At 41.6% G+C, this 16,645-nt stretch overlaps 1 protein-coding gene across 9 annotated transcripts in view; it reads left to right on the top strand.

Annotated features, from left to right (window-relative positions):
* METAP1D (methionyl aminopeptidase type 1D, mitochondrial) overlaps positions 1-16,645 on the top strand; it is a gene marked incomplete at its 5' end in the record, with an annotated part of 101,110 nt that overhangs the window by 59,946 nt on the left and 24,519 nt on the right. For 8 of the 9 annotated variants that reach the window (XM_079981308.1, XM_079981306.1, XM_079981305.1 and 5 more), the window contains 3 exons: positions 4,185-4,333; positions 5,147-5,189; positions 15,754-15,917. In XM_079981308.1, coding sequence (XP_079837434.1) covers positions 4,185-4,333; positions 5,147-5,189; positions 15,754-15,917 — 356 coding nt within the window. Of the gene's footprint in view, positions 1-3,540; positions 3,863-4,184; positions 4,334-5,146; positions 5,190-15,753; positions 15,918-16,645 lie in introns of those variants that run through there. The other variant, XM_079981313.1, reaches the window with a different exon arrangement.

Here is a 16,645-nt window from a genome sequence, read left to right as displayed (position 1 = left end):
ACTTGTGGCTTTGTGAGGTGAACTGGTGTCTCGCAGCACCTCTCAATACCCTTAACAAACTGCAGTTCCCAGGAGTCTTGAGGGGAAAACCATGATAGTTTCAAGTGTCACGATACTGCTTTAAATGTATATTGCAGATGGATCCCTGGTTTCCTAGGTCCACATCTCAAACCCTGCTTGGATCTGTAGTAGTGTTGGGAAAGAAACTGAACCTGCTGAACTGCCTGTTGTTAAAATCACAACAGCCATCATTGGGTCATGAGTTTTCAGTGCTGTACGTCAGTGAAGACAAAGTATGTCTGTCTCATTTATTTATAGCTTGCCTCTCTGCCCAAAGCAGTGAGGTCATTGCCCATCTTCTGCAGTGGTGGAATTCTATCCAGAGCGAAAGAACAGAAATTGGTTCCTTGAATGGCTTAAACCCGTTGCAGCACCTGATGTGCTCCCACATACATCGTTGTAACTCCCAAACCTCAACTGTTATGTCCATTTCACATGGAAGAAGGAATTCATGCACAGTTATGGCATGACCTGATTTCCTAAATCTTTTTGCTGTATTGAGAGCTGCTGCGTATGGCTAGAAACCAAAGTAAGGGACTGAAAGTTTATACCTATCATAGTGCCTCTGCTAAAGTGTCGTATTCATAGGCTTATAGCTCATTCAAATCACAACCAATTTTCACAGGAACACTCAAAGGCACTTCTGGACAATGAGGGAGGTTTTCCTACCAAATTTCAACTTTCAACCCTCGCCATTTCACAGCTGGTTCTGTTCTGGGGAAAAGAGTTGTAATGATAATATTTAAAGTGTATATTTTCCTCCACTTTACTCATATTCAAAAATGGTCCAGAGCTTTCTTCTTGTTCTTCTTCTTCCTCTCAAATTCTTACTGGAAATAATCAGCTCCAGTATAAAACAGAATCTGGAAAATCCAAGCCAGAAAAATGGAAGTTTCTGGAAATGATAGGTGTCTGAAACCGGGGTGTCAAAATGGAAATGCTAATACAGGTTTAAATTGTATTGTAGTCAGGGCTGCTTACAATGCTATACAAGCTGTTTCCAAGTATGAATAGAAATATTAAAGTGGCATGGCAATTCTGAATGTGGTGCTAGCATATACAGAAGAAAATAATTTTGATTGTAGAGAGAAGTTTGGAACGGGAAATTCTTTTGTCTAAAGCTGTTGAGGAGAAAATGGCTCTCCAGGAGAATGCAAATGCCATATTGCGGTTCATTATTTATATAGCACTATCAGTGTATACATGGCATTTTATAGAGTAACGTAACAAAAAAGCAGATGCGTGGAAGTGACCTGGAAAGGCAAAGGGTACATTTGTGGTAAGGATGAAATTTAGGCAGTGTTGGGGAGTGACTCCCAAGACGGTGGCATTGTTGGGAATTAGCTGGGACCCCAAGACTAGCAAAGCACCCGTCAACCCCACAATGCTGCCATTCTCATATATATATATATAATTTTTATTAATTTCAACATACCAATTATTATACATTCCACAGAACTTCACATCTTATACAATCTTTTTGGACTTCCATCAGCACCTCTGATGATCCACCATTTTTATCATTTCCTCTGCATTTCTTAAATTCCTATTGCCTTTAATTATCTTAACTCACAATCCACCTCATTAGCCATTTTTGCAATAATTCAAATAATTTACCTCACAAAATTTCTTGCAAACCTACAAACGTAATCTGGTCATCACAATTACTTTTCAAATAGTCTGTAAATTTACACCAGTCTTCTGTGAATCTCTGGTCCCGCAGGTTTCGAATTCTTTCGGTTAGTTTATCCAATTCTGCATAGTCCATCAATTTCATCCTCCATTCTTCTTTTGTCGGTAATTCTTCTTGCTTCCATTTTTGTGCCAATAATATTCTTGCTGCCGTCAATGCTGCCATTCTCACTTTATAAGGACCTTCCAGGAAGAACAGAGGTCAAGTGAGAGAATCCTCAGTTTGCACAATTTCTTCCAGATTAAGGTCTGGTCTACACATGTGGAAGATTAGGCTGTACCTCTTCAGATGGTATCACTTCACTTTATGGAAGTGAGTCGTGGGCAACTTACAACCATCAGGAGCCATGCCTCAACGCCTTCCACATGCACTGCGTCAGGAGAATTTTGGGTACCACACGGCAGGACAGAACTCCAAACAAAGATGTGCTCTCCCAAGCCCATGATCCCAGCATGTTCGCACTCCTGTCTCAGTGAAATCCACGCTGGCTTGATCACGTCCACAGAATGGAAGATGGCAGGATATGCTCCTGGGAGGAAGCTGGCTTCCTTCACCAGGCCAATTGGCAGACCAACTCTGCACCGCAAAGATGTCTGCAAAGTTGACCTGAAGGCAGGCAACATCAGCCCTGCCATGCGGGAGTTCCTTGCAGATGACCACAGTGCCTGGAGACAGGCAGTCAAGTTGTGTATCCGTAGCAGCGACCAGTGGAGAAATGAGAGAGAAGAAACGCCATGGTGCATCTGCAGCAGCACAACCAGATGCCTTCAGCTAAACTTGCCTCTACAGCCACAACAGGCGCTGCAACCTTCCGACAGCTTGACCTCATCCCCAAAGGTGCTCTCCTCCATTGTCTCCCGAGACAGACGGATGCCAACCAACACATATGGCAGAATAGCCTGTACTGTTTCAGATGGCTACTGGTGGGAGAATACCACTTTTGAAAGTTCCCTACATAAGCACCTCTTTTGTAAGTGAAACATAACTGTAATACAGGTTCTAACCTAGCAAGCTACCTGAGGACTGATTTATTTAGAGTAGGACTCAAAAATGAACTCCGCTACCTGAAGTATAAATTACTCTCACCCATGTTACTACTTGGACATTCTGCTACAAATGCAGACCAAGTCAAAGAGTGCTCCAGGACCATAATTCTGTGGTAAAGGTAAAGGGACCCCTGACCATTAGGTCTAGTCATGGCTGACTCTGAGGTTGCAGCGCTCATCTCGCTTTACTGGCCGAGGGAGCCGGCGTACAGCTTCCGGGTCATGTGGCCAGCATGACTAAGCCGCTTCTGGCAAACCAGAGCAGTGCACGGAAACGCCGTTTACCTTCCCGCCAGAGCAGTACCTATTTATCTACTTGTACTTTGACATGCTTTTGAATTGCTAGGTTGGCAGGAGCAGGGACCGAGGAACGGGAGCTTACCCCGTCGCAGGGATTCAAACCGCCGACCTTCCGATCGGCAAGTCCTAGGCTCTGTGGTTTAACCCACAGTGCCACCCGCGGACCATAATTCTGTGGTAGAGCAGTGTATATCTTATCTTATTTTTTTATTTATTAAATGTATATACTACCCTTCATCAAGAGATCTCAGAGTTGTTCACAGAGGGGAAAATACAAGATAAGACACAAGTAAATAGTTAAACCAAAACAATAAAACAATAACCACCCCTCCTTCCCACAGATACATTTAAAAGGCTGTAGGATATTAATCAGCCAAGGGCATGGTTGAAGAGGAATGTTTTTGCCTGGTGCCTAAAAATATATAATAAGGGCGGCAGGCAAACCTCCCTGGGGAGAGCATTCCACAAACGGGGAGCCACCACAGAAAAGGCCTGTTCTCGTGTTGCTGCCCTTTGGGCCTTGTGGAGGTGCCACACAAAGAAGGGCCTAAGGTGATGAAAGCAGAGTCCGGGACAGTTTATATGGGGATCCTTGACATATAGCGGTCCTGAGCAGTTAAAGGCTTAATAGGTCAAAACCAGCACTTTTAATTGGGCCCAGAAGCTAATTGGCATACAAAAGGTCCCAGGTCCAGGTCCTGTTATCTCCTGGTAGGGCTGAAACCCTGGAGAGATACTAACAGTCTGTGTCAATGATGGTAAGGTACGTAGATAAATACTCAGTACAAAGCAACTTCCTTATGTTTCAATGTCCCTGTGGCCACTGGGCTAGCTGTTAGAGAGCAGTCTTTCCTGAGGGTCCAGAATCCCGAGCTACCTGTTTGCTTTTCTTCTGGAAGTGACCAAGTGCCTCCCATAACAGGTGCCTGGTATTGAACCGTTCTTCAAGGAAGCTAATTTTTGTCAGAGGCACAAGCTGTGTGGTAGCTCTAGTTTCTCATTAAAAGCATTCCTTTTATCGTGTTCCATATGCAGGGCCCACTAGGCACTTAATTCATCGCAAATTTTAAATCACAATCTTTCAGGTTGGCATGACTACAGAAGAAATAGATTGCTTGGTTCACCATGAAATAATCAGGCAAGATGCCTATCCATCACCTCTGGGCTATGGAAATTTTCCAAAATCCGTTTGTACCTCAGTCAACAACGTGGTGTGCCATGGGATTCCTGACAGGTACTCCGAGTTCTTGTTTCTTTTCCCTCCCATTGCAGAATTGAAATATTTTGCTAGTACATTGTGCATTTCTTTTTATATTTTATACAATATAAATGCATGATGCTTTAAATCCACCCAATTCAATGGGTCTGTACGGAAGCTTCTTCCTTAATAGAGATTTCACAGCAGCCATGCTTAGTGAATTGCACCCAGTGCCCGCAGCAGTTTTATTGAATGCTACCAAAAAAAAAGTCTTAATACAGCTGGTTGTCATGCTGTAAGAAAATGATGTTGGCACATAAGGAAGGTGTGCAGTAATAAAAACAATGATTAGTGCTTTGCCATCTCTTCCCAGCAGGCTATAGGGCGTTATCATCCAAGAGAGAGAAAATCACTCAAAAGAAAAATTAGATTACCTAAAGGTGGATTAAAAAAAAAAAAAAAGATTATACACCAATATATAGCTAATTATTAATTAATATTGCCTCTTCACAAAGTAAAAGGTGCCAACCATCAGTCTTGTAATTGTGATAAGATAATGATGGTTATAATTTTCATTTCTTGCCTTTTATATTATTTTATATTATGATATATTATCCCATTTATTTGTTTGGGATTCTTTTGAACCGGTGGGAGCTTAAAGACCAAAAGTGGTGATTCCATCTACCTCCTCCCTGTTCTGCTCAATGATGTTCGCTCCTCTTATGTTTGTTTAGGTGTATATGTAATTATGTGCATGTTCGTGTGTGCGTTCTTATATTTCCTTATTGAGAACTGCCTACCACCATTATGTGTTGTTGTTTTTTCTCCCCTCCTATGACGATGCTTAAGCCGCCCTCTCCAAGATGGTGATATTATCAACATTGATGTCACGGTGAGTAATCCGTGTTTTTGGGGTTGCTGTTTTTTTAATAGCCTTTGATCAACTTTCAGAATTTCTAGTAGCAACAGGAAGAATAGTAGATTGCAAATGTAGCGTACACGGGGTAAATGTGCCGTTTTACATCGAAGCCAAGCAGCTGGTTTCCTCTTTTGTTTTCCCACACACACACACACACCCTCTGTGTTTATTCCAACTAGACCCAGGCCTGACTTGAATTTAGGGCTGGAATCAGATGCACTGAGATCAATGTTGGCCTAAGTGAAATGTCAACCCAATCCTGCTATGTGTCATGTTTTTGAGAAGGTGTAATTGTTATTGATCCACTGTGTAGTTAATGCAGAGCACCACAGTACTGGGCAGCAGCTGAAGACAGATATGTATGAGATGAGCTAACATGAAGAAAGCCAGCATTTTTCCTTCACTCTGCCAAGATTGATCTCCCTCTTCCTGCTGATTTTGAGTGGGGCCTGTCATTATCTTACTCTGTCATTAGAGGCTACATTGGCCTGTGTATGTCAGTCTATTTGGACAGCAACTCTTTTGCTTGCCGTATTCCCTACATTTATTAAAATCCCTGAAGGTAGTATTGTGTTCCATTTGTGGCATAAGAGCCCTGAACCCCTTTGCTCACAAATACGCAACTTGATCTGCGGCTCAGTTAATCCAAAATGCTTGGATTTCCCTCGAGACTTAAGTTTATAGCCCAATTCTTTGGCTTTGCACAACCTGACTCGCAGCTCCCTTAACTCAAATTGCTTGGTTTTCCCTTAAGACTTAAGTTTAAAACCCAATCCTTTCACTTATCTGAGTTGTGGATCCCACTGTGTATATAGATATATAGATATCCAATATAGCCATTGATCTAAATACGGGCGTTCCATTTTTGTGGTATGAATCTTGGTTTGAAAATGAACCTTGTAAGAACCAGTTTATGCTCAAAGCATAAATAGGAATATACACAGTTATCAAAAGAGAAAATAATTGGGTTTTGTCAATATTTCATAACCTCCTTTCCTTTACAACTCATTAAATTGATTTTGGCTATTATATCTCTATTATGCATGTAAGTCCTAAATTTTAATCTTTTAAATAACATATATGTTTTTAAACTTCCTGGGTTTTTGGAAGCTTCAAGTTTAATTGTAAATTTTTGTACAATGGGTACTTCCTTGATTCTAATGGTGATTTCAGCTTTATTCCATCTGTTGGTGCCTCTGTCATGTTTGTAGTCCATTAGACTCCTTTGAGGATTTTTTGTTTTTTTGTCATTTTTGCCTTATGGACGCAGTGACCAGCCATCAAGTTAGGAAGATTTTGAAATACTTAAGAAAAAATTGCATAACCATTCAAAGTTTCCAAATTCTGCAGTGATCATTACTAGGATGATATTGAACATTAGCTATACTCAGGGTAGACTCATATAATTAAGTCCATTAATTTTAATGGTTCTACTCAGACTTAGTTGGATACCACCCCTTGCTTCCTCCCCATAAAATTTATTTAATTTAACGTTGGCACAGGTTGTACACTTTAACCTCTGAAGTCAGTTCATGTTTGATAGTTTAGATAGATGTGGATTTAGATATTTTGATCTTTATACTGTAATAATTATTAGTTTGTGGGGGTTTTAATAAAATATAACGTACTGCATTCTGCACAACCCTAAACTAAGCATTGTAATGTCACCCATTTAACTACAAGTGACTTTTGCTGTTCAAAATACATATAGGCCTAATCCTCAAGTCTTCCATGTTGACAATCACAGGCAAGCTACACGTTAGATGCCAAAATATGAAATGATGCATCAACTGAGGAAACATGCATCTAGAATTATTGAATTAGGTGGGCATGGAACAGCTTAAAAGGTAAAGGTAAAGGACCCCTGACAGTTAAGTCCAATTGCGAATGACTCTGGGGTTGCAGTGCTCATCTCTCTTTTACTGGCCGAGGGAGCCGACATTTGTCCACAGACAGTTTTTCCGGGTCATGTGGCCAGCATGACTAAGCCACTTCTGGCGAAACCAGAGCAGCGCACAGAAACACCGTTTACCTTCCCGCCGGAGTGGTCCCTATTTATCTACTTGCACTCTGACGTGCTTTCAAACTGCTAGGTTGGCAGGAGCAGGGACCGAGCAATGGGAGCTCACCCCGTCGCGGGAATTTGAACCGCCGACCTTCCGATCAGCAAGCCCTAGGCTCTGTGGTTTAGACCACAACACCACCCACGTCCCATGGAACAGCTTAGTGGGAAGATTTAGTATGGAAAAATAGGAGGTGAAGAAAAGCTTACGTATTCTCCCTTCCACACAATATCTTTGCTCAAAATCTTACGTTCCTAAAGCCACCTTTCTAAACCAAAACTATCCATCAGGGCATTCCTGTATGCAGTTGTGGGAATTATGCTGTTTGTCCTAAGAGCGGCCAACAGTGCAGTCCTAGCCATGTCTACTCATAGGTTAGTTCTGTTGAATTCAATGGGACTTACTCCTAGGTAAGAGGGGTTACAGTTGTGAGGGGCATAGCCTGGGGAAAGTTCCAAGGGCCAGTCAGAGAGGTCTGGGAGCTAAATTCAGCTCGTAGACCAGTGGCTCCCCACCCCGGTTCCAACTGAAGGGCAATTTCATAAGCAGCCTGTGAGATGGCATAAGGGGTCTTCTGTTCAAAATCAGAGGAGTCAACATGCACAAAAAGAGCTGTCAGGACTATGGTTTCCAGTTTCTTTTGACGGACTCCTTGTCTTCCGATTACTCTCTTTTGAACACTGTACCAACACAACAAAATTTGCATAATGGACAAGCCACAAACAAACTTTGCATGAAGGAGAAGCGATATGAATATTTCCCCTTGCTAAACCCCCCAGCACCTACTGAAGGCTTTCCGCCCTTATTTCAGCAGGCATTACAACAGAACTCCATTATTTTAGTGTTAACTGGGGGGTTTGTGTTTTTTTCTAACCTTTATTGCATTGGATTGAGATTGAGAGATGACTGCAATTAAGCAGTATATAAATTGTCCAAATAACTATTAAATGTGCCTTGATTTTCCCCCTGAGGCACTCCAGAGCACCAATTTTTGCAGCTGCTTTTTTTGTATGCTCTTCTGCAGTTGTGTTTGATTTCTTCCAATGTTTGAGAAGTCACACAACCTAAAATACCTTTTTGGATCCTTGCTGCTGTCTGGAACCCACAGAACTACAGCTTGGACACATCCCGTGGGACTGTTTACCCGCCCCCCCCTTTTTAAAAACAAACAAACAAACCAGCAGAGCCATGTTACAAAAGTACTTTTGAAAGTCCCTTCTGTTTCAGGAAACACTTTGCTACATCCATTTATTTATCCACATTAAAGGTGCATATTCTGCTTTTTTTTTTTGTCCAGTTATCTCCACAAGGTGGCTTACAATGCAGCTGCAGTAAAATAGAATACAGTAGAATAGAATACAAGCATTAAAAAAAGCCTTTGAGAAAAAAATGTTGTTGCCTGTCATGACTCCCAGAGTAACTCATTCGCCAAAGTGGAACGCCACTAGTGTCGCTCCATAAGTAGTAGCAGTAAGCCTATGATAAAAAGCGCCTAGAAAGTGTACATCAAAGCAGTCTTGGACACAGCACCAATCGCATGGTTCCTTGGATCCTGGCCTCTAACGATATTGCCTCCTGGAGCATACCCTTCAACATTTCTCCGATGAATTTCTTATTTATTTATTTATTTATTTATTTATTTATTTATTTATTCATTCATTCCCCACCCATCTGACTGGGTTGCTTCAGCCACTCTTGGCGGCTTCCAACATATATAAAAACATAATGACACATCAAACATTTTTTTTTAAATCCCTATACATTGCTGCCTTCAGATGTCTTCTAAAGGTTGTATAGTTACTTATCTCCTGGGAGTCCCATAAGTCCGTATCCTTCAACATTTCTCTGAAGAAAATAGGAACGTCCGACAATACCCGCCCCCCACATTTTTCAATGAAAACAGGGATGTCCTAAGGAAAAGAGGGATATTCTGGGATCAAATCAGAAACTGGGATGGCTTCTGTAAATCTGGGCCTGTCCCTCGAAAATAGGGACACTTGGAAGGGCTGCTAGAGCCCTAGTGCCTGGTTTTATGCATATAATGGTGCAAATAAATGGCTCAGGACCGCAATACCTCAAGGACCACCTCTTCCCATATGAACCTACCCAGACCCTGAAATCATCTTCTGAGCCCCTCCTTTGTGTGCCCCCTTCTCAAGAGGTTCAAAGGGTGGCAACATGAGAACGGGGCCTTCTCTGCAGTGGCTCCCCGTCTGTGGAATGCTCTCCCCAGGGAAGTTCGCCTGGTGCCTTCATTACACACCTTTAGGCACCAGGGAAAATTGTTCCTTTTTAACCAGGCCTTTGGTTGATCTGATTTACATCCTATGCCCTTTTAAAATGTGTTTTTTGTGGTGGGGGATTTTGGGTTGTTTTTGTTTTTATTATGTATTTCGTGGTTTTATTCTGTGACTGCCCTGAGACCTCCGAGTATAGGGCAATGTATTATGAATAATAATAATAATAAATGGCTTGAGCCACTACTGCTTCTAAGGCAGCATCCTGTATCATTCAAGACCATGGGTAAGCAAACCAAGACCCAGCGGCCAGTTCTAGCCCAGTTGCCTTCTAAATCCATGGACGGTCTGGGAATCAGCGTGTTTTTACATGGGTAGAATGTGTCCTTTTATTTAAAATGCATCTCTGGGTTATTTGTGAGGCACAAGAATTCGTTCATATTTTTTTTTCTGAAATATAGTCCTGCCCCCCACAAGGTCTGAGGGACAGTGGACCGGCCCCCTGCTGAAAAAGTTTGCTGACCCCTGTTCAAGACGGTTGGCTCCGATTCTTACCCCCCAGCTTTTAGATCTTCCTTCTTTTTAAATCAAGTATATATTAGTTGCCCTACAGCCCACTTTTGCCATGGAAACAAAATATTCTCTCTGCATTACAGGGCCATTGGCAGTTTGTAAGCTCCTTCTCCTCGTGCCATTAGTTCCTTCTGCTAGTCTTTCCGCTTGTGACTGATGCTTTGTGTTCTGGCATTGGAACATTTTACCCTAAGACCAGATGGCATGTTTCTAAAGCTGTAGGCCTCAGCACACATGACCTGAACATGAATTCTGTGGAGCTCATTGGCACTTACTTCTGTAATTTTGATAATGTCGCATTTATTCCCACAAAGGTATGCTTCTTGTAGATTCATATTTGCCTTTTCACTCAGATCTAAGTTAATTCCAGTGTTAACACCCCTACCTTTAAAGTACCATTAAAAAAAATAATTTTCTAAAGTTCACTCCAAAATTTCCCTTATAATCATAGAACCTTTCCTGGTACCATAATGTGAAAATCACAAGTAAAATGTCTACTTCCTGCAGTTATCGATCCTCCTCCTTTTGGTTAGTCTATAATAATTCATATCTAATATGTCTGAGGAAGATTTTCTTGACATTGTTTATAATCAACCTTTCCTAATGGGCATAAGCTGGGCCATTTCATAGGTAGAAGCAATGATTATGGACCGAAGAAAAGGACAATTGCGGTACATGGCATTTTACAATAATTTGTTTATGGATGTGTACACAATCTATAAAATGATTAAATAATAATCTGTCTATCAAATGTAAATGCTCTTTTGGTGAGCGCAAATTGTCTAGGAATAACAAACTAAATGTATTTTACTCTTATTAATTTGCGGAAAAATTAGAGACTACAGCGGAATGTGTTTTATTTACTGCAATCACATGGACTTCACATATTGTTTAAAGGATTGTAGAAACCAGTTCTTTGTACTTCACTGACTACCAACACACTACAGCTCTTAACCAATAATTATCATGTAGGGCTATCCCATCTCTTAATAGACAGTCATAATTTTAGGATTGACACTTTGAAAACTACTATATTCTACTTATTTGCTGTAACTATTGTTTATGCACCTTAAAAATATAAATAATGAAAGATGAATTGTATGCATTGTAGCAGTGGTTAATAAAACAGTACCAGCGTAATACATCTTTATAAAAGATGTATACTTTATACTGTATATCTTTATATTGTCTTGCTTTTCCAAGGCTATGGAAAAGTGGCTGAAATTATAAGATTTGATTTTTAAACTATGATTCTTTTACCCACCCGCAACGTAGCAGTGGTTTAAGGGATCATGTCCTTTTGTGTCTGAAGGACCAAGAGGTATAGTAATAAGCAACTCCTGAAAGAAAATAGTATAGAGGTTTTACTGGGTAGTGAAAAGGATAGCATCTGTTGGTTTTCTATTCATTAAAAATAATGGAAGCAATTAACCAGATAAAATTGCTGTACCATCTCCATTTGTTAGGTTGGAGCAGCTGGCCTGGCTGCTTGCATCCAGTGGGTGAAATCCAGAAAGACATAGGCTGTGATCCTGTACACACTTACTCAGGAGTACGTCCCATTTAATTGAAACAGGACTTCTGTCTGGCTATGTATAGGATTGTTAGGCATGCAAGTCCCATGAAACTTTGGGGAAACTTTCAGTGATCTTATGCACCCTTCTTAGAAGGAAGTTGCTTTGAGTTCCGCAAGACTTTCTTCTTAGTTGCAATGCTCAGTATGGCAGTGAACAGTCATATGCTTAATAGTGCAGTCCTATGAATGCCTTTGGGATGCGGGTGGCGCTGTGGGTTAAACCACAGAGCCTAGGACTTGCAGTTCAGAAGGTCGGCGGTTCGAATCCTCGCAATGGAGTGAGCTCCTGTTGCTCGGTCCCTGCTCCTGCCAACCTAGCAGTTCAAAAGCACGTCAAAGTGCAAGTAGATAAATAGCTACCGCTTCAGCGGGAAGGTAAACGTGTTTCCGTGCGCTGCTCTGGTTCGCCAGAAGTGGCTTAGTCATGCTGGCCACATGACCTGAAAGCTGTATGCCGGCTCCCTCGGCCAAAAAAGCGAGATGAGCGCTGCAACCCTAGAGTCGGTCATGACTGGACCTATGGTCAGGGGTCCCTTTACCTTTAGGAATGCTTAATCAGAAGTACATAGTATAGTGCCCAGTCTAGTTTACTCCCTAGTAAGTGTGCGCACTTAACTGGGGGGGGGGGGGTAAGTAGTATTGAATATAGTGGGATTTGCTTGTGGCTAAATATGAATAGGATTGCTTATTCATATTTAGGAATAGGAATGCGTCCCTATTTTCCAAGGGCAGCCCCAGATTTACAGAAGCCGTCTCTGTTTCTGATTTGATCCCTGAATGTCCCACTTTTCCTTAGGACACTTTTCATTGGAGAAACGTTGGAGGGTATGGTAGGTAAAGGTAAAGGGACCCCTGACCATTAAGTCCAGTCGTGGCCGACACTGGGGTTGCGGCGCTCATCTCGCTTTATTGGCCAAGGGAGCCAGCGTACAGCTTCCGGGTCATTTGGCCAGCATGACTAAGCCACTTCTGGTGAACCAGAGCAGTGGACGGAAACGCCGTTTACCTTCCCGCCGGAGCGGTACCTATTTATCTACTTGCACTTTGACATGCTTTCCTGCTAGGTTGGCAGGAGCAGGGACGGAGCAACGGGAGCTCACCCCATTGCGGTGATTCGAACCGCCAACCTTCTGATTGGCAAGTCCTAGGCCCTGTGATTTAACCTACAGGCTGTCCCTATTTTCAGTGGAGAAATGTCAGTGGGCGTGGAGTTATGTGACCCCCCAGCCAAGGTGATAACCTTTAGAAGACATCTGAAGGCACACCTGCATAGGGAAGGTTTTTTTAATGTTTAATGTTTTATTCAGCAGGTGCAGAATGCCACGGTGAGACCCTTTACGGGGTCCTTGCCACGGGATCACATTCACCCGGTGCTATACCAGCTGCACTGGCTCCCGGTGGAGTACAGAATCAAGTTTAAGGTGTTGGTTTTAACCTTTAAAGCCCTATACAGCCTATGATCCTCGTACCTCCGGGACCGCCTCTCCTGGTATGTCCCATGGAGGACCTTACGGTCTTCAAACAAAAACATCTTGGAGGTTAGGCTGGCCCCAACCAGAGCCAGGGCTTTTTCGGCTGTGGCCCCGATCTGGTGGAACACTCTGTCACAAGAGACTAGGGCCCTGCGGGACTTGACATTTTTCCGCAGGGCCTTTGGCCAAGGCACAGTCTGACCCCCTCCTTTGGTAAGCCTCATAGAACTCTAGCCCAGTGGTTGCCATTAATTTGATTTTGAATTGATTTTAGAATGAATTGATTTTAGAATGCTGTGTTACTTTTATTGTTGTTAGCCGCTCTGAGCCCGGCTTTGGCTGGGGAGGGGGGGGGATATAAATAAAATTTATTTATTTAGGGGAGCTGCCCAGAGTGGCTGGGGCAACCCAGTCAAATGGGTGAGGTATAAATAATAAAATTATTATTGTCATTATTGTTGAATAGGGTGTCCCTATTTTCCTCAGAGAAATGTTGGAGGTTATGGGATTGGACAGCATGACTAAAAGCATAAGTGGAAACAACTGTCATTTAATATGGTGCCAAAAACAATCTGGATTTCACCTAAAAAAAAAAATTGTAACAAGTCTATCAAACCATCATTCTCTCTTTCGTGAGTAAGCGCAGTTATGCCCTGATGTGTGTTTACTTGGAGGAAAGTTATTTTGTACAATGAGGCCTATTTCCATGAAGACAGACATTCACTCTTTCAGGCTTTGTGCAGGGCTAGTCTCAGGTGTGTCCCTTTAAACTTAATAAGAAACATTTTGGTAAGCACTAGCTTATTAAAATAATGCTTCTTACATAATTTTTTTTTTGTCTCTTGTGTACCTTATTATGCATAGCTCTTAAACAGCAGATATTAAGACTCTGCCATTCTAAAATTGGAGATGTCAGCTGAGAAATCTTTAAGTACTCTAGTTTGAAACTATTTAATAAATGTTAGCTGCTGATAAAATCTGAACTGTGTAATACCATACAGTGACAAAGCTAAGACTTTGGTTTCTTTGATGTACCTCCAGATAACCAGTTTAATCAGCATTTATCCTGATCTTCTACCACAAAGGTTACACAGTGGTTAGGCTATGTCTGGTCTTTATTGAACAGCATTAGCCCTGTGCCCTGCATTGCTCAGAAATTCTAGGAAGGAAACAAACAAACAAACGAAAACCACCAGTGCAGTTTTAAAATCAGTGTAGTTCTGAAAGGGGCAGCCTGCCCATCTTGATTCAAAATGGCATCCAGTTGTACCCAAACATAAACGAAAACCTGCTCCTTGAACTTAGGAACCATCATACAAAATTGGATTACGATACCTTAAGAGGCAGAGCAAACCGACAAAAATAGCAACTTTCCAAAATATATAGTAGATCCATTCTGATTTGTTATTGGGACAGTTATATAGCAATGAGCGTTCATCCTGATTTGCTTGTGGGGTATTTACATGACTTTCTGTTGAAACATCCATTCATTCCCACACTTTTCAATGCCTTTCCCCATCACATTCCAAACTGCAAAAAAAGCCATTTTTTAAAAAGCGGGTTTGTTGCACTAGGGCAACAGCTCATAAGTCCACTTTAATTGTGCAAACCTGAAGTTCTAGAAAGCACATGAATCTCTCCTGAAAAATACAGAAAGTTTGGAGGCACCCAAAGAGCATTTTATTTATACTGTGTACACGTTCGCCATTGCCAGTCTTCTGCCTTATTTTCTTTTTGAAAACCCAATAAGATGCAAAAAATAAAATAAAAAAGCATTGTAACAGATGGTTATAAGAACTGTTTTCAAATGTGGCAACTAAAGATGTCCCAGCTGCTGAAGCTATAGATGTTTGTATAAATATAGGATTTATGTAAATCCTAAATTCCAGATATGGAGCTGTCTAATCTATAGATGTGACATACATTGTAAACCTCAAAAATCCTATGTTGGACTTACGTTCTCATCCTTTGTGCTGTTATCTCATGTCATGCCCTACATGATCGAATCTGTTGCAGGAATGAAGGGGAGAGGATGTTCGGTGCAAGATGAGATTTAATTTTATTTCCAATAAGTAGCCTCTCAGTAAGTGTGTCCACAGAAGGATGGTCTTTAGGCCTAAATCCCGATTCTGGCTTATCCAACGGATTGTGCTTTCTCAAGCCAACCTTTGCATTTCGTTCTCATGAGGAGGATAATTTGTGGTACATTGTTTTTAGTTTTTCCAGCCTTGGCTTCCATGTTCCTCGTTAGTTTACTCATCACTGTTAAAGCCGCTAAAATCCCATTGACCAATGTGATTTGAATAGCCTAATTCTGTGCAGGACCGTAGCCTTAAATTCACAGCCTTTAATTTCGTAGCTCGTGTTTGTGGAGAAAACCTGCGCCCGGGTTGATGTTTGACAGTGACGGCCTTCTCATTATCATGAATGATCACAGCTAACAGAAGAGAACTAACTCCCTTCCACCACCCAATTTTCTGTTCCACTTGCTGCATTTCAATTATTTCATTTTATTTTTTATTTGCACCTTAAACGCATTGTGAAAGAAACCCAAGAATGTCCTGGCACCTGGCTGCAAAGCGCAAATGTCTCTTTTGCATTTCTGCATGTGCTTAGGTGTACTTCAATGGCTACCATGGTGACACTTCCGAAACAATTCTAGTGGGCAACGTGGATGAGTCTGGTCAAAAGTTAGTGGAGGTTGCCAGGAAATGTAGAGATGAAGCAATTGCAGCTTGCAGACCTGGGGCTCCTTTCTCTGTAATTGGAAACACAATCAGGTAAGCCTTATAGTGACAAGTAAAGGGAAGGCTGGCAAGTGGGACAAAGGTTATTGGTGGTTTGGTACAAAGCTGATGACATGTTTTATGATTCAGAACCATCATTTCAGTCTGATATCACTATGTGAACTGCCAGGCTGTAATGTTGTTCCCTGGGTAAGAAAGGATTTTTAAAAGTGAATTACACTAGACAGGGTCAGTGGATATAGCCCTGTAGGAAAAGCCAAAGACATTTCTAAGACTGGCTGGCACCTTACCTTTGCAGGTATGATTGGTAACTGCTTTGACTACCTTAATAAAATCATATTGGAGATGGAGGGGGGAGCGTTGTGTCTGTTGCCTGATAAATAATGCCAGCAAGGACTTTTTATCCATGCCACGAAAAACTGCTAGAGGTTGTCAGAATTATTTAGTGCGACAAACCCCTTCCCCTTTTATAACAAAATGCAGACAGATTTAAATGCAAGGGAGCTCCCTTTAGGAGGTCCATCCCGTGTGAGTGGCTTTGATCCTGGAACAATATGATAAAACCAATGGTCCATCATGTTCTGGTATATTAAAACGTATTATTTGATCCTTTTACTATTTGCACACAATTTTTTTCTTTTTTAAAAATGTTGCGCCTTAATGCCCTTTAATTAATATGTTAATGCTATCGGGAAGAAATTGCATGAATCTCAGTGCCTACAAAAACACGCATTGCTCAGAATCCTGAAAAGATGCTGTCT

The sequence above is a fragment of the Podarcis cretensis genome, assembly GCF_951804945.1.
Source record: "Podarcis cretensis genome assembly, chromosome: 1".
In the NCBI taxonomy this organism is placed as follows: Eukaryota; Metazoa; Chordata; class Lepidosauria; order Squamata; family Lacertidae; genus Podarcis; species Podarcis cretensis.
Note: the sequence above shows the minus strand (reverse complement) of the source record. Positions and strands in the feature narration are given on the sequence as shown.